At 37.0% G+C, this 27557-nt stretch overlaps 1 protein-coding gene and 1 long non-coding RNA gene across 4 annotated transcripts in view; both read right to left on the reverse strand.

The window, feature by feature from the left end:
* Positions 1–1842: 1842 nt before the first annotated feature.
* LOC115213402 (SAGA-associated factor 29) overlaps positions 1843–27557 on the reverse strand; it is a 36292-nt gene continuing 10577 nt past the window's right edge. For 2 of the 3 annotated variants that reach the window (XM_036504142.1, XM_029782351.2), the window contains 10 exons: positions 27276–27514; positions 22695–22770; positions 22222–22272; positions 19439–19511; positions 13933–14006; positions 13353–13455; positions 11400–11588; positions 8834–8927; positions 6988–7056; positions 1843–2236 (listed from right to left, as the gene is read on the reverse strand). In XM_036504142.1, coding sequence (XP_036360035.1) covers positions 2120–2236; positions 6988–7056; positions 8834–8927; positions 11400–11588; positions 13353–13455; positions 13933–14006; positions 19439–19511; positions 22222–22272; positions 22695–22770; positions 27276–27425 — 996 coding nt within the window. In that variant the 5' untranslated portion in view covers positions 27426–27514 and the 3' untranslated portion in view covers positions 1843–2119. Of the gene's footprint in view, positions 2237–6987; positions 7057–8833; positions 8928–11399; positions 11589–13352; positions 13456–13932; positions 14007–19438; positions 19512–21251; positions 21303–22221; positions 22273–22694; positions 22771–27275; positions 27515–27557 lie in introns of all 3 variants that reach the window. The other variant, XM_029782352.2, reaches the window with a different exon arrangement.
* On the reverse strand, positions 18440–19425 carry LOC118763987. The gene is made up of 2 exons (XR_004999758.1): positions 19126–19425; positions 18440–18690 (listed from the first exon to the last, which is right to left on the reverse strand). It is a non-coding gene; the product is annotated as an uncharacterized LOC118763987 (long non-coding RNA).

Here is a 27557-nt window from a genome sequence, read left to right on the forward strand (position 1 = left end):
TATATAACAGAAGACACTGACTCAAACTACCACACTGTGCTATTGAAACTGTAACCATATAGTTGTAAAGTTAACTCAACCGCAAAACCCACTGTCCTACCCAGGTGCCACAATGTGGTATCTGACGACTTCAAATCTTCTGATATGTCCAAGGCTGACTTCAAATGTTATGTTACAGAAGGGGACAGACAAATGAACTATCAATAGCAGATTTGGTTCCAGTTTTCCTTTATAATTCATATAGTGAAAGCTTTAGGTTACACTGCAGGACCTGGATTATTTTACAGCTCATACTGAGTAAGCTTTAGTTTCAACTGCTGTTCCAAGATTTTTACCATCGACCTTGGTGTCACTACTGCCATTTATCATAGAGATTTGAAATTCTCAGGTAACTTATATAATAATAGTGTCATGCTCATTCTATGAGAAAACAGCCATAAGAAGATAAATGCCACATATTATCTGTAGTGAAGGCATCCACTTGCTAGTGTGTTCGATAGAATGTTTTGCGGTATTCAAGCTCTGTGATTCTCTTTATTTCTCTATCTCACTCTCTCTTCTGTGTTTCTAGAAATCAGTTGTTTTCAAACTTGGAGACGGATGAGCTCCACCAGGTTTAAATACCTAAGACACACCATATCACAACAGCACCCTTACAACTTTATCAGCAGATGACGGTCCAAGGCAAGGGGAAGCACTAGCTATAATAAAAACACAAGTACATTTAACTTTAACCCCTTTCCTTGTCCTGTGTATCACACATGATACACAGAACGTATTTCCCTGGTGTCCAGGCATCATATATAAAACATTCTAAATTTTTTCAACCATCAGAGTGACTTGGGACCTATGAAAGGAAAAAATTATATTACTCAGAACATATGAAACAAAAGCTAACTAGAAGTACGAAGACAAGCAGCATAGAAGTTTAGGGAAAGGCTTAGGACAAGCATCTGCTGGGAGGTTGGTGTTAGGAAGGGTATCAAGCTGTAAAAACCATGCCAAAATAGACACAGAAATCTGGTGCAGGTTCCTATCTGGCCAGCTCCTATCAAACCATCCAATCCATGCCAGCATGGACGGTAGATGTTAAACAATGATGATGATGATAAGCAAAGGGTTAAAATCTAATAATAGCTCAGTGGAGACTTTATAATATTCAGTACCTGCACATTCTATATTTAAATAATATCAGAATTATTAAACTTTTCAAACTGTAATAAACTATTTGGATTTTTTCTTTTCTTTTTTAACTAAGTATGCATTTTTTTAATAATCTTTAAAAAGAATGGAAAAATATGGAGACATTCCTGAAGGTATTGGTGGAATAAATGAAGCGAAATGGCCTACATTTGATATTCAAATCAACCTAGTCTCACTCTGCCTATAATGTTCACCAATAAAAAAAATTCCTTATATTTTGTCTTTGTTTCTGAAAGAAATTTCTCTTACTTGGATTAAATGCTTTTTAAAAAGAAACTGAAACAGTGACCATTTATATTAAACAACTTTATTTTCAGAAGTATCATCTGAAAATGTGTATTTCTATGCTTATGAATGTGTGTGTATGTGTATGATGATGATGAGTGTGTGTGTGTGTGTGTGTGTGTGTATGTGTAAAATTGGATAGACAGATTTCAGTGATATGTAAAGATAAATCAGTCATCTGAAGGCAATATATAAGGATAAAAAGTCAATCCTCTGAAACAATGCATTTTTTTTTCTTCTGAAATATATGTTTTTCTTTTTCTCATTGCGTTAAACTCCTGGAAAACACCTAAAAAATGCAAAAAAGCCCAAACATGGACGCTATTTCCAACAATTAGAGAATGTTTTTTTTTTAAAAAAAATCAAAAAGAAAAAAGAAAAACAGAAAATAAAAAGCTATTTAGTCCAAGAACTTAGTAAACAATCACAGTAGCTCTCCATAGCTTTTCTCAGTTTGTCAAGTATGTATATAATCCAACTATATATAATATATATATTATAGCATATATTTATTTTTCATTTTTTTATAAATCCTTTTAAAAATGATTTCATCCAGACAGTTTCACTCAGCACATTAAATTCAAATTTATTTTTTCTTTCCTATTAGGAGTTGAAAACAGAAGGCATTGGTCTACTTTCTTTTCTCTTCTTTGCATGCAATAACATAACGTTGGGCAACACCCAGAGGTGGTGAGTAACCATCTGAATAAGAAGTATCTTCAAATAATACTTGGTAGTCATCTTGAGGCTGGAAAATAAAAGTAAAGGCCAAAATTACAAAAATATTTGGAAAAGTCTGATAGATCGCTAAATCCACTAGTTTTTTATTCTCTCTGTTTATTTCCTCATATTTCTTTCTGTTAAAGAGTGTAGGCCCAAAACACAAATGACTTGCATCAAACTAATACACCTGCTTGTTGTTTATACACCTATCTTTGTCTTTCGTTTTTCTGTAAATTTCAACTATATATATATATATATATGGAGGTGCAATGGCCCAGTGGTTAGGGCAGCAGACTCGCAGTCGTAGGATCACAATTTCAATTCCTAGACCGGGCGTTGTGAGTGTTTATTGAGCGAAAACACCAAAAGCTCCACGAGGCTCCGGCGGGGGGGGGGGGGGGGGGGCGATCCCTGCTGTATTCTTTCGCCACAACTTTCTCTCACTCTTTCTTCTGTTGGCCTGCTCGCTTAGCCAGCGGGGTGGCGTCATTTCAAGGCTAAAACAATACGAAGCACATTGTGACCAGCAATGTGTAGCATCATCTAATAGCCTGGTCAGTCATGTGATCATGTGATAAATAGATATATACACATACACACACATATAGGTGCAGGAGTGGCTTCCCAGCCACATGGTTCTGGGTTCAGTCCCACTGCATGGCACCTTGGGTAAATTCTTCTACTATAACCTTGAGCTGACCAAAGCCTTGTGAGTGGATTTGGTGGGCAGAAACTGAAAGAAGCCCATCATATATATATGTGTGTGTGTGTGTGTGTGTTTGCTCCCCCCCCCCCACTTGACAACCAGTGTTGCTCTGTTTATGTCCCTATAAGTTAGAGGTTCGACAAAACCGAACGATAGAATAAGTACCAGGCTTAAAAAATAAGTACTGAGGTCAATTAATTCGACTAGAAACTTAAGGCAGTAGCTAGCATGGCTGCAGTCTAATGTCCGAAACAGGTAAAAGATAACATATATATATACATATATATATATATATATATATAAATATATATAACAACAAATAGTTAGGGATTATGAATCCAGGCAAGCTTCATAAGCTCTCTGTTGGTACACCAGGCTAACAATATTACTTAGATTAGTGAAGAACTCCAAGTAATTTTTTGGAAGGATCCCAAATTATCACAATTCTGTATTGCAAATCCATGGATGGGCATCAGATAAACTAATTTTTATAGAGTGGTATATGAGAGACAGGTTAAAAATAATGGTCATTACATATAATTCCTTTCTTAGAGCAAATTTGGCTTACAGCTGTTTCCAGTAGTCATTATAGGTACATTATTGACAGGTTTACTCAGTTGGTCTATTGATCAATTGAGGTAAATTGAACAACCTAAGAAAATCAATGCTACTTTCATCAGAGCCACTTCTGGAAATCAGTAGTGTACATATAATGACTACTGGAAACAAAGGAAATAGTTCATCATTATCATCATCATCATCTAACGTCTGTTCTCCATGCTGGCATGGGTTGGATGGTTTGAAAGAAGTTGGCCAGCTGGGAAGCTGCACAAGCTCCATTTGTCTGTTTTGGTATGGTTTCAGTGGCTGGAAGCCCTTTCTAATGCCAACCACTTTGTACAGTGTACGGGGTGCTTTTTACATGGCATTGGCATAAGCACTTTTACATGGCACCAGCACATGTGCTTTTACATGGCACCAGCACAAGTGCTTTCATGTAACACCAGCACCGGTGCTTTTTACATGGCACCAACACCAGTACTTTTACATGGCACCAGCACAAGTGCTTTTACATGGCACCAGCACATGTGCTTTTACATGGCACCAACACCAGTACTTTTATACGGCACCAGCACAGGTGCTTTTACATGGCACCAGCACAAGTGCTTTTACATGGCACCAGCACATGTGCTTTTACATGGCACCAACACCAGTACTTTTATACGGCACCAGCACAGTGCTTTTACATGGCACCAGCACAAGTGCTTTTACATGGCACCAGCACATGTGCTTTTACATGGCACCAACACCAGTACTTTTATACGGCACCAGCACAGGTGCTTTTACATGGCACCAGCACAAGTGCTTTTACATGGCACCAGCACATGTGCTTTTACATGGCACCAACACCAGTACTTTTATACGGCACCAGCACAAGTGCTTTTACATGGCACCAGCACATGTGCTTTTACATGGCACCAGCACAAGTGCTTTTATGTAACACCAGCACCGGTGCTTTTTACATGGCACCAACACCAGTACTTTTATACGGCACCAGCACAGGTGCTTTTACATGGCACCAGCACATGTGCTTTTACATGGCACCAGCACGTGCTTTTACATGGCACCAGCACAGGTGCTTTTACATGGCACCATCACACGTGCTTTTTACATGGCACCAGCACAGGTGCTTTTATATGGCACCAGCACAGGTGCTTTTTCTTTTTGTGGCACCAGCATGGTGCTTTTTATGTGACACCACCATCTGTGAGCCTTCAAGACAAGAATCTCTCAGCTGAGAGAGGGACATAGAGGACAAGTCTATATGTATGGATGGCCACAGCTTAACTGAGCTTGATATATCTTCTCAAGCACAACAAACAGCCAGTTGTCAAAATATATTGTCATATTTATTGTAACGAATGCTCTTGTTTCAATGATATTTGCAGAATATAATCTAAGATATAGGAATTAGCTGTGTGAATTAACATGAGGGCTAAGAATCAAATTTGGGCAAATAAAATGTAAGTACATCAAACACGGAAAAATGGATACCTGGCAATTGAATACGTAACTATTAATACAAAATAATACACAATATTTGGTTCTTCACAACTGGTTTCAGAGATTTGTCAAAACCTGATTTAGCCAAACACCTGAATACAAAGATTATTTGTTCAGGCTTCACCCTGGCTAGTGAGGAATACTGCATACATCACAATGTGTGTATCTATATACAAAATGACATACACACACACACACAAGCAACATTTGATGAAACAGGGGGAGATAATTATTCAACCATTTAAAGTGAAAAGTTTGGAGTTTAAATACAAGATACTGAGATCTTATTTTAATAATAATAATACTAATAAATAATATCACAGGAATGTAATTTCAACTGTGCTATTATTTAGACAAGACACACTAGTGAACTTGATTCAGGCTCTCTGTTTGAAAATTGTTACCAATACCAAACCAGCTATGGAAGCAAGGTTCCTTTTTTCTATTATTAAACACATAACTAATTAGGAATATCAAAATAAGGGACTAAATTTATATTACACATAAGATTATTTACTAACAGGCATGCAAACAGGAGTAAGTTTCTTGCCATTCGGCATAAGGCAGGATATAAACTTACAATTTGGCAGTCAAATAGTACATGTTGAGTCCCTGCATTTTAAAACTTGAAAATATTAAGTAAAAATAGCTTGAGTGCAAGTATCTTCATTATTGCACTTAATTTTTATAAGATAATATTAACATTATACACTATTATAACTGCAACTTAATATTCTAATACAATGTATAATAAAGCTGAATATGCTTTTTGTCAAATATCACTAAAGTGCAGTACAAAGCCAAGTTTTTTTTGTTTTTTATTGGTAAGATCATCATCATCATCATTTAACGTTCGCTTTCCATGCTAGCATGGGTTGGACGACATTGACTGAGGGCTGGCGAACCAGATGGTTGCACCAGGCTCCAATCTTGATTTGGCAGAGTTTCTACAGCTGGAATGCCCTTCCTAACGCCAACCACTCTGAGAGTGTAGTGGGTGCTTTTTACGTGCCACTGGCACGAGGGCCAGTCAAGTGGTACTGGCAACAACCTCGCTCGAATCCTTTTACACATGCCACCAGCACAGGTGCCAGTAAGGCGACTTTGGTAACGATCACGCTCGAATGGTGCCCTTTTACGTGTCACTGGCACGGAAGCCAGTTGGCTGCTCTGGAGAGCATGATGAAGTTAACAGAGGATGAGGTTAACAAAGAATACCAGAGTATATTTTGTTGTTTAATCTATCCTATCCCAGAGGGAAGAAAGCAATTCTGAGTTCTAATCCTAAGAAAATTTAAAATCAGGTCTACGTGGACAAAATTATAAATGGTAAGGTATTTGGTTCCATCATTTACTTTCTCAGTTATTTGTAACACCTTAACCCTTTAGCATATCCAACCAAAATATTCCACCTGTTTCATGTTCAAACTGGTCAGACTCAGCCTCTTACACCTACCCTACGATATCATTCTAGGAGTAAACAATCACTTCATCAAAATCTTGAAGCTATGAAATGGAGGGGACCCCCTTCGGTCACGACACTGACCATGGGCTTGCACCTAGAAAGTTACCCTCCTAGTCACAAGTCCGGGCAAGACTGTTTATGGAAGATCAGCAGTCGCCCATGTATACCGGCCTCCCCTCTCCACGGCACCAGTGTTATCTAAGGGAAAGGCAGCAGCCGATACAGCTTGGCACCCATGACGTCGCAACTCATTTCTACAGCTGAGTGAACTGGAGCAACATGAAATAAAGTGTCTTGCTCAAGAACACAACACGCAGCCCAGTCCGAGATTCGAGCTCACAACCTCACGATCGTAAGCTCGATGCTCTAACCACTGAGCCATGCGCTTTCACGAGCTATGAAATAATACGATTAATTCAAAACAATGTGAACAAATAAGGATTACATTTGATAGAGTGATCTGAATGCTAAAGGGTTAAATGACTTCTTACAAACAGAGAGACTTTACCAAAGGTAAAAGTAACAACAAAATTAATAGTACCCTTTTTGGTGGTTCATGGATGAGTGCACGATAAAAGCATGTAGTCTGTGGATACAGAGCCAAGACCAGCTACAAAACAAAACAAAAGAAAATAAATTTAATGAAATAATAATAATAACAATATCAACAATGGTTTCTTATATTAATAATTCAACCCATATTTGCTATTAGGGTACCAAAAGTAAAGAAATTATTACAGGTCAAAAACAAAGCCACAGAAACAGGAGTGTTGTCGGTGATTACAAATAATGAAGTTATAAATTTGAGATGATAACCATTTCAAGAGTACTGACTCTAATCTCTAAGATAATAACCACGTCTAACTATGGCCTACGTTTAAAACTGGAAGATGAACCAGTAATCACTCATCAATTTTACTGTTTACCTGAGAGTAAGATCTTGATTATTCTAGAAGATTCTGCAAGATTCTTTAATGAGGAAAAATGCTTCATTTACCATTTTCAACTAAGGCCACTACCAAACTTTATATTTGGCTGTAATCACCAAACAGATTAACATTTTTTAATATAATTCAGTTAAAATAAGACAAGCTTTGTTTCAATTAATTTTTAAAATAATGAAGAATTTAGTACAATAACTTTGTCTATAATAAGCTGTTGTTTGGAACATAAATTAACCTGAAATTTTAATGAAATTGTTTTAATTTAAATTACTTTAAAGCAAGAAGTTCATATCATATAACTCAAAGCAACCTCAGGGAGTTCAGTATGAAAAGGATTAAAGTAAGTTCAAGGATGATTACTTAGTATTTTATCAGTTTCCTCTGTAAGGTAAATTTTACTTCAAGACATTCTAAAAGGATTTTATTTCGCATAAGTTATTTTACAATTATTATTTTATATAAAGATATGTTCAATTAAAGATCACACATCCCTAATGTTAGACATCTGACACAGAGCTGAATAAAACTTTATTAATTCCTTATCTAATTCTATAATTAATATAGATTTCAAATTCTGGCACAAGGTCAGAAATTTCAGAAAGGGGGTAAGTCGATTACATCAACCCCAGCACTCAACTGGTACTTATTTTATCGATCTCAAATGGATGAAAGGAAAAGTCAGCCTCAGTGGAATTTGAACACAGAACATGAAGACAGATGAAATACTGCAAAGCATTTGCCCGGCAAGCAAACCAATTCTGTCAGCTCACTGCCTTAATACTATTAATGGATCTTTTCAGTTTGAATGGCAGTTTTTTCTAGCGGTGTCATATGAAATTGTCACCCATAATTATGACCCTAGAATCGATCTATTGCATTTCAATCTCTTTTAGGGTTAGGGTTAGGGGTGGGGGGAAGGGTATCTTTTTTTATTCACAAATGTAAATAAACCCAATCTGTTTCTTAAACGAGGGACATATTCATACGGCACAGAATGCTTTTTAACTCAATAGACATCAGTGATTGATTGAAATTGCAGAAATTGAAGAAAAAAAACAACAAATATCTTACAAACTATAGAATTTTCTCAATAAAACCAAGAGAAAAAGATGTTTTATAAACACATTCTACAAGTATACGAAGTTTAAAATTTTTTTAGTTACCTAGAAATTATGTTAAAAAACTGCCATTCAAACCGAAAAAATCCCTATTAATTGATATTAAAGATATCAAAGTAAAAGAAATAATATCAAATAAATTCAAACTAAACTAAGTATTGTTTGAGAGATCTAAAAAGGAAGGCATATTCTTTGTTGCTGCTGTGCACCGATTCCGACTAAATACAGTTTCTTGCAAGATGTTACCAATGGAAATATTCTACTGTTAATCTAAAAATAGATAAACTGTCAATCTTTTCTAATTAACAGTTTTCATATTTCTTACCGTTTCTTTAGGGAACAAGGCATCGGGGTCTGTTTCTGGATTAGCTTTCCAAATTGGCAGTGGTACGATCCTCCTTCGACTCAAAGAATGTCTCCTGTAAACAAAATCAAATGTAAATAAATCTGAACATTGAAGAAACACTAATAATCTATGGATATTGGCAGTAATTTATGGATATGACGCTAAACACCTTATTAACAATAAAGTAAAAAAATTCAATAAAATTTATTTCTTTGAATTCAGAATGATCAGAAGAACAAGTAGATTCTTGTCTTTGTAAAGAGAAATAAAAGACTTAACACTCCATGTACACAAGAAAAAATTCTTACATTAAAACTTTTAATGATAATGGAGATGATCATCATTTCATCATCATCATCATTTTAACATCCACTTTCCCATGCTTGCATGGGTAGACAAAGCATGAGTTAGATGGAGTTTACTGAAGTAGATTTTCTATGGTCATATGTCCTCCTGTTACCAGACCCCACCGGTTTCCAAGCAAAATAATATTTCCCCATGGCCAGACATTCTCACAGAATATTAGAAATATTCTGCATGAATAACAGTAACAATCCCTTACAACAACTATGCAATGTCAGGAAAAGGGGACACAAACACACATGTATAAATATAATGGGCTTCTTTCAGTTTCCATCTACCAAGTCCACTCATGAGGCTTTGATTGGCATAGGGCTATAGTACAAAATATCTGCTTAAAGTTTCATACACTGGAGCCAAACCTAAAAGCAGCGCTAATATATATAAATATATATGTGCATACTAATAGTTTCTGAGGAGCATATGCACATCTACATTGTCAGATGTATGTGTGTGAGTGTGTATGTATATATTAAAAGCATCCAGTCCACACTGTAACGTGGTTGGTGTTAGGAAGGGCATCCAGCTGTAAAAATCATGCCAAAACTAACCTCGCCTGTGCTAGTGCCACGTAAAAAGCACTGAGTCCACTCTGCACATCCAGCCTTAAAATCCTTGCCAAAACAGACACAGTAGCCTAGGGTAGTTTTTCTACCTGGCCGGCTCCTGTCAACCATCTCTCTCTCTCTCACCCTTTTTCTCTTTTACTCTCTATCCTTGCTCACACGTGACCATCATCCGTCTTTCTTTTCCTGCATGACATCCTAAGGACTGGACGTCTTCTATCTCTCTCTTCTGTCTTTTCTCTTTTCAAAGAAAATATTTCTCCCAGCATTCACTATTTTCCCCTCGTTCTGGTCTAACGACTCTCCATGTTTGTTTCCATTCAGTTTCCTTTTATGTCTCCTCTCTCCTGTTTTTGTTCCCAACTTTGACCGTCCATAAATCCAAAATCTTATTTTGGAAGTTATGGGAGCAACTGTCTTTGAAGACTCATATTGTAGTTGAATGCTCGAAATGAGCAGACAACTGATGAAGGGTCATTCTTTGTATTACTCATCATGTTGTCAATTTTTTTCTCTCATTGTTTGCGTATTTAACTCATTTGTTTTTGTACTTCATGTTGTTTACAGTTACAGATGTCCTGTACCCATATATGCAAATATAGATATATATATATACACACACATATATATATATATATGAAGAGAGAGAGATATGAGGAGTTTTTGTCAGAATGACTCAAACTAATAGGTATACATTCTGAGTGCTCAAATAGGTGTGCCACCAAAATTCCACTTTGAATAGCAGTAAAAGTTGTGGTTATGTGATTGTCTTGTTCGAAATAGCTAAAGGTGGTTTCCCTTTCAGTCAGTAAGTGTAGGTTAAAGTAGTGAGGAAAGGCAAACAATTAAGCAAGGCACAAGAACATTGAATTCCATCTAAATTTAACCTTGCCTAATAGCTTATTTTTTCTCACTACTTTAATCTGTATGTGTGAGAGAGAGAGAGAGATTCAGTCTCTCTTCTATCCATCCTCATAGTCATGTTCAACTTGGATAAATGAAGGTAATATAGAAGAAAAGACTGCTGCTGCTGCTATATTAAAATGTACTGACTATCACACTCACAGACAATCATTAACATCACCTTGGATCTCTTTTTCTCTCAGTCCTGAACAACTAGCAGTACATTTTGCATTTTCTGTATAGCCAGATCCACCAGTGAATGTACTCTTAGGTCACTCATATGTAGGCTCTCTCCTTCAAGAAAGTTGGTGAAATTAATATTATCTCCTTGACATCAGTAAAGCTTTCAACCAAGTCTGGCAAGCAAATCACCCACCAAAACTGAGACCTATAGGTTCCACCTGCATCTCATCACTTGGATCAATAGCTTCCTATTAGACTTAACATAGCTAGGACTACATTCCAAACACTGATCCTTTTCTGCAGGGCTAGAACATTCTTCAACCCCAACAATTATTGTCACTCTGTAAAACTCGTGTTATATTAAACATTTATATAATTACTGCAGATAAGTTTATAACTTATTTTACAATCAAATTTTATCGCTCTGTGCACACAAAGAGCAGAGATTTTCCCACTATAGATAATTCAAGAACATACACTCTTAAAATGTTATCACACATATGTAAAGATAATCAGTTCAAAATAGTACTTACTCATTGCTCTCCTCTGCATCGATATCATCAACTTCATATTTACCAGTAGCTGGAGTATAGGAAGATATTTCAGCTAAGATCCAATTCTCTTCTTCTCCATCTTGACCCTTAACTCTGGCAGCAACTTTGTCACCGGTTTTGCCCACATAATTAGCATCTGCTGGAACTGCTCCACATAGTGGAGGAGGCCTAAAAGGCGGACAAAATAGGATGCATTATAAACAAATATAGTACTGATTTCAATTTTTGGCACAAGGCCAGCAATTTCATGGAAGAGGTGGGCTGATTAGATCAACCCAAGTGATCAACTGGTACTTATTTTATCAACCCTGAAAGGATAAAAGGCAAACTCAACCATGGCAGAATTTGAACTCAGAACATAAAAACAGACAAAATGTTGCAAAGCATTCTGCCCAGTATGTTAACAATTCTGCCAGCTCATTGCCTTATAAACAAATATAATATCAATAATTGTTCATAATAAAAATCCTCTTTTGATTTTGATTCCTAGATAATAATAATCTAAACTAAATTAAAACATTCATACTTCATATTCATCAATACATTTACAAACTTGAAAAAATATGCAAATATCCTAAGCCCTATCTATACTACTCTGTTGATGGATAGCTCAACCTGATCCATGACAACAGAAAGCTTACTGATAATAATCACATCATTTATTTACTTTAAAATTCTTCATAAGAGAAAAAAAATCTGTCCTGTCTTTTCTATCACAATTATATATTTCTTTACTACCCACAAGGGGCTAAACATAGAGGGGACAAACAAGGACAGATAAAGAGATGAAGTCGATTACATCGACCCCAGTGCGTAACTGGTACTTATTTAATCGACCCCGAAAGGATGAAAGGCAAAGTCGACCTTGGCGGCATTTGAACACAGAACGCAACGGCAGACGAAATACGGCTACGCATTTCGCCCGGCGTGCTAACGTTTCTGCCAGCTCGCCACCTTAATATCACAATTATAATGACCTCTGCCCCTCAGAGCTGGTTGGTGTCATAAATCCACCAATCAGACAGCCCATATTCACCCAGCTTTCCACCTTTCATTACCCTTGTTGTATCCAACTCGTTCTCAACACTCAAATTACTCTGTCCAGTCCTTTCTCCCCAAGATTTCAACCCTCTGGAATTTTCTTCCCATTCATATCTTTCTTATAGATGTTACCTGGCAACATTTTAAACAGAACATTGATAGCATCAAATCCTCCAGTCTCAGAGAACCTGCTCCTTCATCATTATCATTTTAATGTCCACTTATTCATGCTTGCATCGGTTGGACAGAATTTGTTGAAGCACATTTTTCTATAGCCAGATGTGGAGGCACATGGCCTAGTGGTTACAGCAGTGGACTCACGGTCGAGGGATCACTGGTTCGAATCTCAGACCGAGTGATGTGTGTGTTTATGAGTGAAACACCTAAGCTCCATGCGGATCCGGCAGAAGGTAATGGCGAACTTCTGCTGACTCTTTCACCCAAACTTTCTCTCACTCTTTCCTCCTGCATCTTGCAGCTCACCTGCAATGGACCGGCGTCCTATCCAGGTGGGGAACCTATATGCCAAGAAACCGGGAAACCGGCCCTTATGAGCCAGGCATGGCTCGAGAAGGAACAACAACAACAAAATAGCCAGATGCCCTTCCTGTCACCAACTCTCACCCATTTACAAAGCAATATTTCCTCATGACCAAACAGGTTTCCATGCAAGACTGTAAACAAAGGATACAGTCTGCATGTCAGTGACACCCGTTTACAACAATCACATGAAGTCAAGACAAGGAGACAGTAGCAAACAAACACACACACACACACCAGGCTTCTTTCAGTTTCTGTCTATCAAATCTACCCTCAAGGCTTTAGTCAGCCCAGAGCTACAGTAGATGTCATTGGCCCACACATCCACAATAACAACAATGAAATATTTACTTTTCCCCAGGTTTGCTGACCCATAAGGGTAGTGATACAGCATTCTGTTGTAGCATTGTCATAAGGACACCACGTCTGATAATTGGCTTGGGACGGTCACTATCTGTAAAGCAAAACAAACAAATACTGATTCATAAACAGCATAATCACAATAATGCTATTAATATCATATAAAATAAACAAACTACTAATTTTGTTGATTATTTCCACTAAGTTATCCTTATTGTAGGCTGTGTGGAATTTAGAGGATATTTATAATGAGAAAGGTAGTCTTACAGTTGTTTCTGGGATATTAGGGATATCCCTTCATCAGAGACTATGTGAGATGGTTAAATAAAATGAAATAGTAGAGTTCAATATAAGGAGTTATTTTGGGGAAGGATGGATGTAGGAAGTATAAATGGAAATAAGAAAATAAAAATAAAAATAGAAATATATGTAGGATGTTACAATTGCAGTTCCATTATCCAAGGAAAGAGCTGTGTAGAATGGGTAGAAATGCTTCTTGCTATATTTGTAGTCAGGAGAGTTTCATGAATAAATGAACAAAAGAAATATATATATAAGAGAAATATATTACCAAGTTTTCCAAGTCTTCGGTTTTCTTGTATAGATTTTATTTCAGAAATTTTATCCAAAGCTTTTCTAACTAGCCTAAAAACAAAAAAAGTGAATATATGAGCACTAAACAAAAATAGAGAAATTATAGTAATAATTCTTTTTGCTATAAGCACAAATTCTGAAATTTTGTGGTAGGGACTAGCTGATTACATCCAGTGCTTAACTGGTACTTATTTTATCAACTCTGAAAGAATGAAAGCAAACTGACATTAGTGGACTTTGAACTCAGAAAATAAGTCCAGAAGAGATGCCACCTTAGAAATAATAGCAATAATAAAAATAGTAACAATAACCAATTTTGTTGAAGGATAGGAGGTATTGAGATCAATAGGGGAATATTTCAGATTCATTAGTTATTCCCTTTGCCCTTTGTGATATGTATGATATCTAAAGGCAATCAGCATAAAGTAAACACATTTTGGGAGTGGGAAGAGGAGGTTTCTAGGGAACATGAAGATGTCACAGATGCTTTAATCCAAGCAATACATGGATTTAATAGTATTTGGGACTAAAAATCAAAATTTCCAGAAAGAAGCACAGCATGGCAGTAATAGGATACAATTAATGAGAAGTAACAGTATGTAAGGAAATAACATGCATAAATAGTGAAGGCTTATAAACATTTACGAAGAACTATACATAAGTTAAAGAAAATTGATAAGAAGGAAGATTTAAGAAAGGAATAATTCAGACAGATGAAATTAATTTTCTGAGATAGTAAAACTAAATAAACTACATAAAACATTGGTTTTTTCTGAGGCATACTGGAGGAATAAAATGGAATAACCAACAGTTGTAGTATAAACAGGATCTGCTGTAGATTAGGGTTGAGTGTTATTCAATTAGAAAGAATGTATACAGTGTAAAGAAAATAGTGTAATATGGTATCATCATTTAACATCTGTCTTCCATGCTAGCATGGGCGGGACAGTACCACAAGAGCCAGCCAAGGCCAAAGCCTGCACCAGACTGCTGTGGCTGTTTTGGCAAGATTTTACAGCTGGATGCCCTTCCTAACACCATCCACTCAGAAAAGTGGATTTAGTGCTTTTTACATGGCACAAGTAGAGGCACAAATACAGGCAAGGTGAGTAGTGCTTTTTACGTGGCACAAGCATGGGCGAGGTCAGTTTTAGCAAGGTTTTTATAGCTGGATGCCCTTCCAAACACCAACTACTTTACAGTGTGGACTGGGTGCTTTTAAGTGGCACCTGCACTGACATGGTCACCAAGTACTTGCAGACTACTGTTGAATGAAATTAGTGAAACTACTGAACAAGGCATGACATGAATTAACAAACATATCACTAGAAAAGAGAGATCTAGCAACAGAAAATGTTTGACAGGATTTTTTAAAAAGAAAAGGGGCAGAAGGTTTGTAAGGCCTAAAAGCCATATACATAGGCATAGTCAACAAGGAGTTCAGAAATGAATTTAGCATTTATGAGGGTTCAATCCAGTCTCAGTTCTAAGCCTTTTCTTGTTTATTATGCACCCCCTCCCAAGCTATAACAGAAAAGCCAGACCAGCCAGCCATAGGAATTCTGTATGTTGATGACTTACTGCATTTATTCAAATGCGATGTAATCTCAAACATCCTTACTTTTTGTAATTAAAAGTCAATAACATATTTTATTCTCTTATGTCTGATCTCTGAGTACGGTGATGATTATTTATGCTTTTAAGAAACCATTGTAATACTATATATAAAACCCGATAAAACTAAAATAACTAAAACACAGATATTAAAAATTTCCTGTTTTTACTCAGTAATTTTGACTTAAATACTATAGTGTAACAGGTTAAAAAAGGTCATTATTCATAAAATTAGTTATCTTTCAAAAAGCATTCATCATGTGATTCTTCAAATAACTCCAGCTATTCTTCTTGATTTAGCTTTTCCTCAGTTTCTCATTCTATCACTTCATCATTATCTTCATCTAAACTTGCATTGATGTCTGTAGTTGTATCCTGATCATTCCACAACAGGTTAGCTTTTATTCCATCCAAATTATTACAAATGTCAGTCTTCAAAAAACTGAAAGGAAGGCCAGGCTTTTTTTGAGATTACCTCCTGGTGTTTTGTCCACTTCATCTAATGATGTCCGTGATTATCAAGTACTTTCTCTAATTTCTCTGCTAAATGGCTCGTTGAAAACAATATCAGGATGTTCAAACGCTTCTCAAAAAACATGCGATCATAGTGTGTTGAGTTTTCATCTTCTTCAAATAGTAATTCATTGACCCAATTAGATCACTGCTAAAAAGATCCTACACATTGCAGGTTTCTCAAATGTTCCTTTGAAAGTGTTCCTGGTCATTTGTATCTACACTTTTCTAAATCATAAACCAATGTCTTCCCCATCCATCCTGACACCATAGGGTGGCAGTGAACAATAACTCCAGGAAGAAAATGTCCAATTTTTGGTAATGTCTTTCTTTAAAAAAATAGCCATGGAATTTCTTTGGTTCCATCAGCTAAACATAAAGCAACAGGTAAAATAGATTGTTTGCTGTCATATCCCGTGGTTCTAACAACTTTATTCAATCCAGTGCTTTGTTCCTAGGTATATATAAAAAAAAGGGAGTGCCTCATTTGTTTTTAATTTGACTCAGTTCAAAGTCACACTGCTTTCTCAGTTTTATTATAAACTTAGAAAACTGCACAATGCTATCAACCAAATCAGAAGGAAGCTTCTGTGAATTTCTGAGAAAAACCTTAGCCACTACCCATTTTAAGATTTGAATTCTACATTTCTCAACTTTGACATTTTCTTTACTTGCAACTTAACATATAGTGTTGTTACAACACATTGTTTTTCTTGCCATCCACTCATTCAACTGATTCTTTGTTTTTGTTTCTGTATGAGCCTGCTTTCCTCACAATCTTTAATACTTAGTATTTCCAACAGTTGGATTTTTGTTTTTTCAACCCAACCTAATGTCATTCTCAATAACACCAATTTCCTAAAGGTTGCACTGTTATTCTTTTTCAGCAAATTCTCTGTCTAAGTTTAAATTCCAAACTCTATGCCATATATTTCTTTTAAATATCCATTTTCTTTTTTTTTTTCATTACAAGCACATAATATTCACATACCCATGCAAGCATGGAAGACAGACTTTAACCCTTTAGTGTTCAGATTACTCTGTCAAATATAATGCTTTTTCATTCACATTGTTTTGAAGTAATCCTGCATTATCTTGTAGTTCTGAGAATTTGATGATGTGATGGTTTATTTTGAGGATGTCATTGCGGGATATGAGTGAGAGGCCAGATCTAGATGGTTTGAACATAAAAGAAGTAGAAAATTTGGGCCGGATGTGGCCAGTTTAGATGCTAAAGGGTTAAACAATGATGATGATTAACAACTGTAATTGGATATATTCATTTAAACATATATTTCATAGCTATAATCAATGAAGTTTATACATTAACTATTAAACATCTTAGATCAATAATCCTTAATGTATTTGTTTTCAAATGTTAGGTATAATAGAAATATAATTATATAATAGAAATATAATTCTATAATAGAAATATAATTCCATTGCCCAATTTTGACTGATTTTCTTTTTCGTTAAATTTCCTCCATTATACATGAATAAGCATGTTAGTTCTTAATAGCTGAATTCATCTAATTGTGGTTCTGATTCATTCAGCTTTTTGGTCTAGTGTATTTTAAAAATCTCCTATTAAGTCAAAAACTTTTAAAACTTGGGTACTTTAGGTACTCGATACCTAAAATTTTATAACATGTAACACCAAAGTTTGCTACTCTATGTGAGTCAATGCAACAGTCAGTCTATAAAAAGAACATGCAAATTTATAAAAAAAGAAAAAGCAACACTAAAAGTATGTCAATAAATTTTTAAAAAACACTAAAAGCAAAACAAAAAAAAGGATGTCTCAAAACGAAATATTTGAAGAAAAGACTGAAAGATATCATTGTTACTTCATGCAGAAATGTCAAAGAACAGGCAGCTGTCAATTTTACAACTATTTATCTGTCTGTTATAGCAAATAATTTGAAACCAATTTACTGATTCCAGTACTTAGTTCTAAAATTGTGTTTAAGGGGAAGTTTATTCCAAATGTCATCTGATCCATTTGTAAGGTATTACTAATAAATTAGGCCAGTTGACAATGTGGTATGTCAGAACATGGAATAATATCATTCAACAGAAATAAGTTTTATTGGCCAACTAATAAATATGAACATTTCATTGTAAATTCCTAAATAAGTGGCTACTCCTTACATTTCACGATACCATTTTACGTTGCTATATAAGACAATACAATACAAAAAAATTAACTCCAACAGAAAGGAAAAGAATATATATAGAACCTCTTAATAATTATTCAAGAATGTGAAAAAAATCTAGAAATATTATCTTACATCAAAAATACTGTATAAAGGAAATATAGAAAATATTGCTTTATAGGAGTAAAATAGGCAGATCACTTTTTTTTTCATAGCTTAGAGGGGAAAGACTAGTGCTCGTTAACAGCTTAGGAGATTCAAATCCCATATGAAAAAGGAAGGGAGTAATCCTCAGGCTAGAGATCTACCTTGAATTCTTGCAACCAAGTGGAATCTACAAAAGGTACTCATGGGTGAGATGATGGTGTTAAATTCAGCAGCAAATTAATTCTACTTCTAGAAATGGTCGAGAAAAAAAATGTAGATTTATATTTCAGGATCTCAACAAACTACTTGGGGTCTTTTCGGTTTGAACAGCAGTTTTTTCTAGTGGTGTCATATGAAATTGTCACCCATAATTATGACCCTAGTATCGATCTATTGCATTTCAATCTGTTTTAGAGTTAGGGTTAGTTAGGGTTAGGGGTGGGGAAGGGTATCTTTTTTTCTTCACAAATGTAAATAAACCCAATCTGTTTCTTAAACAAGAGACATATTCATACGGCACAGAATGTTTTTTTACCTCAATAGACGCATTTGATTGGTTGAAATTGCAGAAATTGAAAAACAAAACAACAAATATCTTACAAACTATAGAATTTTCTCAATAAAGCCAAGAGAAAAAGATGTTTTATAAACACATTCTACCAGTATACGAAGTTTAAAATTTTTTAGTTACCTAGAAATTATGTTTAAAAACTGCTGTTAAAACTGAAAAGATCCACTACTTGTAACAACTATTAACTGAGTAGGTTGCATTAAATAAGAATAATGTCATGCATAACTAGTGTTAAGGGTAAAATCTGGAATCTGGGAAAATTGGTGATGGCTTGTGTAAACAACAATTACAACACAGGAGACTGAAAAATTCAATAAAGAATGAAGACTCTAAACATGCCGACCCTTACCCTTCGTTCGAGAATGAGGAAGAGACAGTTTGAGATGTTGTAGATTGGGTTGTAGACAATTAAACTACTGTTAATACATGCAATGAAAGACATTATGGAAAGAATAAATAGAAACTTATACAATGACACTTACTCAGCTTCTGCTTCAGCATCCTGCATGGCTGTGTTATATAAACCTCGTAGTTTATTTTTGTAGTAAGGCGTGACTGAAAAAGTAAGTAACTAATGCAGTTAACAGTGTTTAAAATTAATTTTTAATTACACATACAGCTGCAATACTTCAAATTCAACCAGTTACCATAACAGTTATAGAAATATGCTGCCTATGTTTCTGATTTAATTTTGAAGATAATCAAGAATTCAGAGAGATTTAGTCATTATTAAGCTGGTATTTGGAATATGATGAAAAAAATTCTGGATGAAATGATGATAAAGGATCTTCAGACATTGAGCCTCACAGAGGGGATGATAGGGGACCAAAACTCCTGGAGGTTTGCTGTGCCTGAGAAGACAAGTCAAGCAAAGTAAAAGCATGGTTGTCCTTGCATACAGGTATGTCCACTGCATCCCTCTTCAGCTGGGTGTTTCTAATCTTGTGGGTTCATGGGTGCTGGTGTCACAAAAAAGCACCTGTACTGGTGCCACATAAAAGCACCCAATAAATTCTGCAAAGTGGTTGGCATTAAGAAGGGCATCCAGCTGAAGAAACCATACCAAAACAGACATGCAGCCCAGGCAGCTCTTCAGTTGACCAGCTCCTGTCAAACAGTATAACCCAAGCCAACATGGAGAACAGACATTAAATGATGATGATGATGAAAATTATAATGGACAGTTTTCAATTTAAATCTCAACTATTATTGCTCAACACAGTGTAGACTTTGTTGGCCATTACCTATTTCTTTACTACCCACAAGGGGCTAAACACAGAGAGAACAAACAAGGACAGACAAATGGATTAAGTCGATTACACCGACCCCAGTGCGTAACTGGTACTTAATTCATCGACCCCGAAAGGATGAAAGGCAAAGTCGACCTCGGCGGAATTTGAACTGAGAACGTAACAGCAGACGAAATATGGCTACGCATTTCGCCCGGCGTGCTAACATTTCTTCCAGCTCGCCGCCTTTGTTGGCCACTACCATCATGCTAAATAACAGATCATATCATGTTATGATATACACCCAAATAGAAGACAAACACCACTCAACATTGATGTTATGACAAGAACACACAACATGAAATTGAGGATCTACCAAAGCTGATGAGGGACAAAAGGTTCTGGTACAGCATTGTGCGATGTGTTTCATTCATGATAACTTGTGGAGAATTTACTCTTTTACTTGTTTCAGTCATTTGACTGCGGCCATACTGGAGCACCGCTTTTAGTCGAGCAAATCGACCCCGGGACTTATTCTTTGAAAGCCCAGTACTAATTCTATCGGTCTCTTTTGCCGAACCGCTAAGTGATGGGGAAGTAAACACACCAGCATCGGTTGTCAAGCAATGCTAGGGGGACAAACACAGACACACAAACATATATACACACATGCATATATATATATATATATATATATATATATATATATATACATATATACGACAGGCTTCTTTCAGTTTCCGTCTACCAAATCCACTCACAAGGCATTGGTCAGCCCAGGGCTATAGCAGAAGACACTTGCCCAAGATGCCACGCAGTGGGACTGAACCCGGAACCATGTGGTTGGTAAGCAAGCAACTTACCACACAGCAACTCCTGTGCCTAATTTAAATATAAACATTTTAAAACAGGTGTATCAAAGAAAAAGAAGTGATCGCAGGTGAATTGGTAGCAGAAGGGTTGAAAAAAAGAAACAGCTGTCTGAAGCATTCATTTAGTGTAAGAAGAACTGACACTTGCATGAAACAGCTAATGTTTTCATAGAGTAAAAAAAACAAATACTTACATGAAATAGCTAATGCTGCTTTAGCTTCCCCTTTTGTTGTGACTGGATTGTCTGCAAAGAAAGAGAAAGCTCTAGTTAGTTGACTCACAGTGTCATAGGAAGGAAATCTTATCAAGAGCATTAAGTAATTTCAGATTGAATAATTAAATGACTTCAAGTGAAGTTTATAACTTTTATATGTTTCTTTATTACCCACAAGGGGCTAAACATAGAGGGGACAAACAAAGACAGACAAACGGATTAAGTCGATTACATCGACCCCACTGCGTAACTGGTACTTAATTTTATCGACCCCTAAAGGATGAAAGGCAAAGTCGACCTCGGCGGAATTTGAACTCCGTACGTAACAGCAGACGAAATACGGCTACGCATTTCACCCGGCGTGCTAACGGTTCTGCCTGCTCATCGCCTTTATAACTTGTAAAATGTAAAATGTTTTGATTATACAAACAAAGAATATAGAACAAGTCTTACTCCGCTGTTCCTGCTGCATTCTTTCATGAGTTTTGGAAATATTAGATAAATTATGTTCACCACGTGCACGCTCCTCCTACAAATGGACAAAAGAGACAATAAGGAACAACATATATATATATATATATTATATATATATATACATATATACGACAGGCTTCTTTCAGTTTCCGTCTACCAAATCCACTCACAAGGCATTGGTCAGCCCAGGGCTATAGCAGAAGACACTTGCCCAAGATGCCACGCAGTGGGACTGAACCCGGAACCATGTGGTTGGTAAGCAAGCAACTTACCACACAGCAACTCCTGTGCCTAATTTAAATATAAACATTTTAAAACAGGTGTATCAAAGAAAAAGAAGTGATCGCAGGTGAATTGGTAGCAGAAGGGTTGAAAAAAAGAAACAGCTGTCTGAAGCATTCATTTAGTGTAAGAAGAACTGACACTTGCATGAAACAGCTAATGTTTTCATAGAGTAAAAAAAACAAATACTTACATGAAATAGCTAATGCTGCTTTAGCTTCCCCTTTTGTTGTGACTGGATTGTCTGCAAAGAAAGAGAAAGCTCTAGTTAGTTGACTCACAGTGTCATAGGAAGGAAATCTTATCAAGAGCATTAAGTAATTTCAGATTGAATAATTAAATGACTTCAAGTGAAGTTTATAACTTTTATATGTTTCTTTATTACCCACAAGGGGCTAAACATAGAGGGGACAAACAAAGACAGACAAACGGATTAAGTCGATTACATCGACCCCACTGCGTAACTGGTACTTAATTTTATCGACCCCTAAAGGATGAAAGGCAAGTCGACCTCGGCGGAATTTGAACTCCGTACGTAACAGCAGACGAAATACGGCTACGCATTTCACCCGGCGTGCTAACGGTTCTGCCTGCTCATCGCCTTTATAACTTGTAAAATGTAAAATGTTTTGATTATACAAACAAAGAATATAGAACAAGTCTTACTCCGCTGTTCCTGCTGCATTCTTTCATGAGTTTTGGAAATATTAGATAAATTATGTTCACCACGTGCACGCTCCTCCTACAAATGGACAAAAGAGACAATAAGGAACAACATATATATATATATATATATATATATAAATGTAAATAATTTCATTCAGATTTACAAATTAATTCAAACCATCTTCTGCTGACTTGTGCTTGATACAATATCATTCAAAGCTAAGAATAGCAGGAAAACTATGGTTCTTGGAATTTATACTCTCATCTACCAACAATATCACTGACATCATCATCATCATCATCGTTTAACGTCCGCTTTCCATGCTAGCATGGGTTGGACGGTTCAACTGGGGTCTGAGAAGCCAGAAGGCTGCACCAGACCCAGTCTGATCTGGCAGTGTTTCTATAGCTGGAAGCCCTCCCTAACGCCAACCACTCCGTGTGTGTAGTGGGTGCTTTTTATGTCCACCGGCACAGGTGCCAGACGAGGCTGGCAACGGCCACGTTCGGATGGTTCTCTTACGTGCCACCGGCACTGGTATCACAGCTACAACTTCCATTGATGTTGATCGATTTCGATTTTGATTTTCATAATTTATTTAACATAATTTGACATAATTTATTAAAAATTTTTTAACTGTGGTCTCTTGAAAGTTGACTGGAGAGGGATTTGAACTCAACAAAAAGGACTAGAACAGAGATTACAAGATGCTTCATCTGATCTAATGACTACCACCTACATATATTTAGAACACATATACATATGACTACCACCTACATATATTTAGAACACATATGTGTGTGCATATGTGTATGTATGTATGTGTGTGTATGAGTTGTGCAATGAAACAAGTACATGAAAGCATAGCATAATTATTGAATTAATGATGCAGTTTTTAATGTTCTCCAATTTCCCTTAAAACATTAAATCTGTCAACCTAATACTGAGAAGACATAGCTTTTAACCATGTATAACATGAATTTTAATTAACACATGACGAACCAATTTGCATATTGATATTAGATTAGCTACTACTAAAAAAATCAATACATCTATAGCTGCATCATTGAATATTTTTACTAAAGTTTCACAGATTCCATTCAAAATATACGAGAATTGATAAACAGAAGTAATTTTATATACATGGAAAACATATATATATATATATATATCATCATCATCATCATCATCATTTAGCGTCCGTTCTCCATGCTAGCATGGGTTGGACGGTTCAACTGGGGTCTGTGAAGCTGGAAGGCTTCATCAGGCCCAGTCAGATCTGGCAGTGTTTCTACGGCTGGATGCCCTTCCTAACGCCAACCACTCCGTGAGTGTAGTGGGTGCTTTTTACATGCCACCTGCACAGGTGCCAGACAGAGCTGGCAAACGGCCACGAACGGATGGTGCTTTTACGTGTCACCGGCACGGGGCCAGGCGAGGCTGGCAACGGACACGAACGGATGGTGCTTTTACGTGCCACCAACACAGGGGCCAGACAGAGCTGGCAAACGGGCACGAAACGGATGGTGCTTTTACGTGTCACCGGCACGGGGGCCAGGCGAGGCTGGCAACGGGCACGAACGGATGGTGCTTTTACATGTCACCGACATGGGGGCCAGACAGGGCTGGCAAATGGCCACGAACGGATGGTGCTTTTACGTGTCACCGGCACAGGGGCCAGACAGAGCTGGCAAACGGCCACGAACGGATGGTGCTTTTACGTGTCACCGGCACGGGGGCCAGACAGAGCTGGCAAATGGCCACAAACGGATGGTACTTTTACGTGTCACCGGCACGGGGGCCAGGCCAGGCTGGCAACACGAACGGATGGTGCTTTTACGTGCCACCTACACGGGGGCCAGACAGGGCTGGCGAACGGCTACGAACGGATGGTACTTTTACGTGTCACCTGCACGGGGGCCCTGATGTTGATCGACCTCAATTTGGTTTGATCTTGATTTTGACTGTTCTCACTGGTCTTGCCGGGTTTTCTCACGCACAGCATACCTCCAAAGGTCTCGGTCACTGGTCATTTCCTTGGTGAGACCTAAAGTTCGAAGGTCGTGCTTCACCGCCTCGACCCAGGTTTTCCTGGGTCTACCTCTTCCACAGGTCCCCTCAACTGCCAGGGTGTGGCACTTTCGCACACAACTATCTTCAGCCATTCTCATCACATGAGAATATATATATATATATATATATATATATGTGTGTGTTGTGATATTGTATAGTAATTAATGATTGCCAAACTGATACTTTTATACAAATCAGCTTATTAATTTTCTGCACAGTTATAAGAGGTTCCTTAGTATTATGATGTGTTATATAACATGGCCACATATTAGAGGCTAGAAACAGGAAAAAAAAACTCTGAAATCAATTAAAAATCTTGATGTACTTCTGAAAACTTGAATTATATCAGCCAAATATCATTCTATAGAAAGACCGCTTATAAATATATGAGTCCAAACCATGCAAACATTGAAAAATTAACATAAAATGATGATTAGGCAAGATAACATCTAGAGTGCTGTTGTCATGAGAAAAGGCATTGGAGCCATCCTACCCGTCCATGCCAGCATGGAATATATATATATATATATATATATACGCATTGATCTCTCAAAAGTAAATAGACACCCCGTCATTATCCGAGTATGATTGTTGCCAGAGCAGCCAACTGGCTTCTGTACCCGTGGCACGTAAAAGGACACCATTCAAGCGTGATCGTTACCAACGTCACTTCACTGGCACCTGTAAAAAGATTCGACCGAGGTCATTGCCAGTACCGCCTGACTGGCCACCATGCCGGCAGCACGTAAAAAGCACCCACTACACTCTCGGAGTGGTTGGCGTTATGAAGGGCATCCAGCTGTAGAAACTCTGCCAGATCAAGATTGGAGCCTGGTGCAGCCATCTGGTTCGCCAGCCCTCAGTCAAAATCGTCCAACCCATGGAAAGCGGACGTTAAACGATGTTGATGATGATCTACATATATATTACCTGGTAATTTAATCTTGTTAATGAACTATTTTTCATTTCAGATAACAATCTATTGTTTACACCAACTAGCAATGCCATAAACACCAGAAGTAAAAGTGTTGTCTGAGTTTCAAAGAAGGTTTGTTGTGGTTCAGTATGAGGATGGACTTAGCTAGAGTAAGATTGCCCAAAAGCTAGGTATTCCTCTTGCCACAGTCAACAGAGTGATTGTACACTTCAGCAACAAAGGAAAGGAATCAACAGCTTTGACAGGTGTTTTCCGGATGTCAAGCGGATTGTTGAAAATAATCCTCATTGTAGGGCAGCTGATGTTGCAGAGTAACTCCAAATGAGTCAGAGTACTTCTGAAAGGCATCTTCATCAATTTGGCTACTATGGCAGAGCAGCAAGAAGGAAACCTCTTTTATGACCAGCAAATATACCAAAAAGAAAGAAAGAGTAAATCTTTCAAAATGATGGTGTCTATTTACTTTAGAGATGTCTGTGTGTGTGTGTGTGTGTATATATATATATATCATCATCATCATTATTATCATTTAACATCCATTGTCCATGCTGACATGGGTTGGGTGGTTTGACCAGCGCAGGCAAGCTGAGGAGCTGTACCAGACTCCACTCTGATTTGTCATGATTTCTATGGCCGGATACCCTTCCTAACACTAACCAATTTACAGAGTGTGCTGGGTGCTTTTACATGGTACCACATGGGTGGCATTACGTGGTGCCACACAGGTGTTTTTATATGGCGCTTTTACATGGTGCCACATGAGCACTTTACACCATATGTTTGTGTATATATATATATACTTATACACACATTTGTGTATGTTTGTGAGTATATATATATCATCATTATCATCGTTTAACGTCCGCTTTCCATGCTAGCATGGGTTGGACGGTTCAACTGGGGTCTGGGAAGCCAGAAGGCTGCACCAGGCGCTGTCTGATCTGGCAGTGTTTCAACAGCTGGATGCCCTTCCTAATGCCAACCACTCCGTGAGTGTAGTGGGTGCTTTTTACATGCCACCGGCACGGAGGCCAGATGGGGCTGGAAATGGCCATGATCGGATGGTGCTTTTTACATGCCACCAGCACTGGTATCACAACTACAATTTCCATTGATGTTGATTGATTTTGATTTTGATTTTCACTTGCCTCAACAGGTCTTCACAAGTAGAGTTTTGTGTCCCAAGAAGGAAAGGTATGCATAAGCGGACTGGCTTGTGTGTGTGTTTGTGTCATAATTATGAATTTTGAAACCAATATTCAACATAATATATAAGTTACTTATAAATATCATATTTGGTGACATAAAAAAAATGCACCCCTGGTTCAGCAGAACAGATTCAGGCAAAATTTTTTTTGTAAATTAAAGCATGTATACAAGAAATCCCAACTTCACAAACATGATTCAAAGAGATTTTATGAAACTTATTTTGGGGAGAAAAAAGTGCATCCTATATGCCATCAAATACAGTAATAAAAAAAATAGTATATTTTGCAAAGAAGAAATATCTTAACCCTTATTTTTTTTTATTGATTTAAAGTATACACTTTTATCATATAGCTCTACATACCTGAACTTGAATAATCAGATGATACAAATCCTTCAGTATTTCTTTCATCTTAATTTCAGCAGTACTGTTAGTCAATCCAAGATCAGAGTTGCTTGGACTGCTATTGTGACTAGCATGGCTGCTGTTGCCAGATGCCTTGGTACGACCCATTTTCACATATGACTTTGAATTTGTCACCACCAGTCACAAACTGAATTTAAACTGCCATTGCAATAAACAGAAATAACACAGATAAAGCTCTGCAAAAGAAAAAAAGAGAGAGAGAGAAAACATTCAATTAAA

The sequence above is a fragment of the Octopus sinensis genome, linkage group LG6 (assembly GCF_006345805.1).
Source record: "Octopus sinensis linkage group LG6, ASM634580v1, whole genome shotgun sequence".
In the NCBI taxonomy this organism is placed as follows: Eukaryota; Metazoa; Mollusca; class Cephalopoda; order Octopoda; family Octopodidae; genus Octopus; species Octopus sinensis.